This window comes from Solanum stenotomum, chromosome 8 (genome assembly GCF_019186545.1).
Source record: "Solanum stenotomum isolate F172 chromosome 8, ASM1918654v1, whole genome shotgun sequence".
Lineage (NCBI taxonomy): Eukaryota > Viridiplantae > Streptophyta > Magnoliopsida > Solanales > Solanaceae > Solanum > Solanum stenotomum.
Window position 1 is genome coordinate 27880563 of NC_064289.1, and position 3880 is coordinate 27884442.

General features: G+C 40.4%; 1 protein-coding gene across 1 annotated transcript in view; it reads left to right on the forward strand.

Annotated features, from left to right (window-relative positions):
- Nucleotides 1–3807, forward strand: part of LOC125873676 (uncharacterized) — a 10435-nt gene extending 6628 nt beyond the window's left edge. Inside the window, exons 4-6 of the mRNA XM_049554555.1 lie at nucleotides 3–1509; nucleotides 1657–3740; nucleotides 3800–3807. Coding sequence (XP_049410512.1) covers nucleotides 3–1509; nucleotides 1657–3740; nucleotides 3800–3807 — 3599 coding nt within the window. The remainder of the gene's footprint in view (nucleotides 1–2; nucleotides 1510–1656; nucleotides 3741–3799) is intronic.
- The last annotated feature ends 73 nt before the right edge of the window (nucleotides 3808–3880 follow it).

The following is a 3880-nucleotide window of genomic DNA, read 5'->3' on the forward strand; positions in this document are numbered from 1 at the left end:
AGGACGATTCCATGGAGTGAATCCTGAATCATGGGTCTTCCAAGCAGAGCGCTACTTTGAATTTTATGGAATCACGGAGGATCATAAGTTAACACTAGCATCGTTCTACTTGGATGGTGATGCATTGGAATGGTACAGATGGCTGTTTCGCAATAAACAGTTAGTTAATTGGGAGCATTTCGCTGAGAAATTGCTGGTCCAATTTCAGAAACGAGATCTAGAGGCACCAGAGGGTCGACTTGCTAAACTTCGGCAGACCACTACGGTGGCTGAATACCAAAGTCGTTTTGAAGCGGTTTCTAATGAGACGATGCATTTTCCAGATCAGGTATTAGCACATTTTTTTACTTCTGGACTGAGACCTGATATTAAAATGGTTGTTTTAATTCGTGAACCCACAAAATTAAATGAAGCTATACGTTTATCCCATTTATACGAGCAAAAGATCCAACTTGAACGAGGCTCCTTTAAGCCTGCTTTCAGTAAAGCTCCACCACTTCTGCCAACTCCCACTCATCCTTATACAGTCTCAAAGCCCTCCATATCGAATCAACTAGCTTCAGTTTCCCAAACTGCATCAAATCGTCCGCCCATGAGACGACTTTCCCCCGCAGAGTTACAAAGTCGACGAGAACGTGGTCTTTGTTATTCTTGTGATGAAAAATACTCTCCTGGTCACAAATGTAAGTCACTTCCCCAACTTCTACTGTTATCTGAAGAGTCTGAGGCTGAAGCTGCCTTACCAGATCAATTTGTGTCGGATGATGTCTTAGCGGAGGAATTACAATGTTTGGAGGTTCAAGAACAGTCAGCTATTTCATATCATGCTTTATCTGGAAGAAATTCTTCCACTACTCTCCAATTTACTGGTCATGCTAATGGTTCACCAGTACAAGTGCTTGTGGATAATGCTAGTACACATAATTTTATTCAGGCGAGGATGGCAAACTTTCTTCAGTTGGAAACTGAACCAACGCCAAGCTTTTCGGTGGTGGTAGGAAGTGGACAGCGATTACGATGTGAGGGAGTGGCTAAAAAAATTCCATTAACCATACAGGGAAACAAAATAGTGGAAGATCTATACATTTTATCCCTTCATGGTGCTGATACAGTACTCGGGGTTTCATGGCTTGCAACTTTGGGTCCTGTCCTTACTGATTATGCAAAGAGAATATTTGAATTTACTCTGAATGGTTCTAAGATCTCATGGAAAGGAGATGCATCTATTGATATGCAATCAGTGCAATTACATAGTCTGAAAAGAATGGCTGCTACAGATGCAATTTCCTCCTATTTTCATCTACAATTGGTATCTGATTCGGAACCTTCATGTACTCTCCCCTCTGAATTAGCAATGGTGCTCAATACATATGAAGATGTCTTTCAAAAACCTCTAGGTTTGCCTCCTTCACGAAGTCAAGACCAAGCAATCTATCTAGTTCCAGGTGCAGGACCGGTTAATGTGAAACCATATCGATATCCTTATTTTCAAAAGCAAGTTATGGAGCAGTTAGTGTCTAAAATGCTAAAAGAAGGAACAATCAGAACAAGTACTAGTCCATTTTCCTCTCCAGTATTGCTGGTTCGAAAAAAAGATGGCACATAGAGGTTTTGTGTTGACTATCGTGCATTAAATGCAATCACAATTCGTGATAGATTTCCAATTCCTACAATTGATGAACTTTTTGATGAATTGAATGGTGCTCGCTATTTTTCCAAGTTGGATTTATTGTCTGGATATCATCAAATTAGGGTTCGTTCGGAGGATGTCCCTAAGACGGCATGTCGCACTCATGATGGACATTATGAATTTCTCGTCATGCCATTTGGCCTTACAAATGCACCATCTACATTTCAAGTAACTATGAATGAGATATTCAGACCTTACTTGCGTCGATATGTCCTGGTATTCTTTGATGACATTTTGATATATAGTCCTACTTGGACTGATCACTTGGAACATTTGGTCTCGGTTCTTCAATTATTGCGTCAATATCAATTGGTGGCCAAGCGGTCCAAATGCTTATTTGGACAGGAATCAGTGGACTATTTAGGACATATTATTTCATCTCAAGGATTATCTGTCGACCCAGGAAAAGTGGAATCCATCGAGCAATGGGCACCACCTCATACAGTGAAAGAAGTGCAGAGTTTTCTCGGCCTTGCAGGCTACTACCGACGATTTATCCACCATTATGCTTCCATAGCAAGTTCAATTACTGATTTGCTAAAGAAGGAAGTTTTTCGATGGACACTAGAAGCTCAAATTGCATTTGAAACTTTGAAGACTAAATTGGGTTCCACTCCAGTATTAGCATTACCAGATATCAATCAAGAATTTCAAGTAGAGACTGACGCTTCTGGGAAAGGAATTGGTGCCATTCTATCTCAAAAAGGGCACCCCATCGCTTTTTTTAGTCAGAAATTAAATGCAAGGATGCAACGGGCTTCAACATATCATCGTGAGATGTTTGCCATTACTCAAGCTGTGAGTAAATGGAGGCAATATCTTCTTGGTAGAAGGTTTACAATACTAACATATCAGCAGTTTTTGAAGAACCTCACTAATCAAACCATCCAAACTCCTGAGCAACAAAAATGGCTCACTAAACTAGTGGGTTATGATTTTCATATCATATACAGGCCTGGCAAACAAAATTCAGCCGTTGATGCCCTCTCTCGTAATTCAGATGCTTTTCTTATGGCCATTAATGCCAGGACCTTTAATCTAGAACAAGAATTGAAACCCTTGAATCAATCACATCCAGAACTATTGGCTATTCAGCAAGCTTTACAAAAAGATCCGGAGACTCATATGGATTTCCAATTTAAGGATGGGTTGTTATTTTTTAAAGGCAGGCTTGTGATTCCATCAAATGCACCACTACGACACAAACTAATATTTGAATTCCATGCCACGAATATCGGAGGACATGCTGGTGTGGCAAGAACATACCATCAATTGGCTTCAAATTTTTATTGGCGACAAATGCGCAAGGATGTGAAATCATTTGTTACAACTTGTCAGATATGTCAACAGATGAAAGACACAAAGTTGCATCCAGCAAGTTTATTGCAACCTCTCCTTATACCAAATCAAGTCTTTGAAGATATCGCAATGGATTTTATCACTTGCCTTCCAGGTTTCAAAGGGAAAACTACTATCCTTACCGTGGTGGATCGACTGACCAAATATGGTCATTTTATTCCCTTACCTTCCACATTCTCTACTCAACTGGTAGCTGAAGCATTCGTAGTAGGTGTAATTCGCCTTCACGGCCCTCCTCGCACTATTGTCACTGATCGTGACCCACGATTCCTCAATTCTTTTTGGCAAGAAATAAATCATTTGCAGGGTTCAACATTGGCTATGAGTACTGCATATCATCCCCAAACTGATGGACAGTCCGAAGCTCTAAATAAATGTCTTGAACAATATCTTCGTTGTTATGTTACTGATGCTCCAACAAAGTGGGTAACCATGCTGCCTTGGGCTGAATTCTGGTACAATACTTCGTACCAAACATCAGCTGGAATGACACCGTTTAAAGCATTGTATGGACGAGAACCCCCAACTATCGCTCGATATATATTGGGGAACACTGCTAGTGAATTGGTGGAGGCCTACTTCATTCAGCGTGATGCAGTTCTAGCGTTGTTGAAAAATAATTTGCTCAAAGCTCAAACAAAGATGAAGACGTTTGCAGATAAACATTGTACTGATTTAGTGTTTACAGTGGGTAATTGGGTTTTCGTAAAATTGAAACCATACCGACAACTTTCTATGCGACTGCAAAAGGGACATAAGCTTGGACGACGATACTTTGGTCCTTTCAAGGTCATCAAACGCATTGGAGAGGTGGCATATAAATTGGAGTTG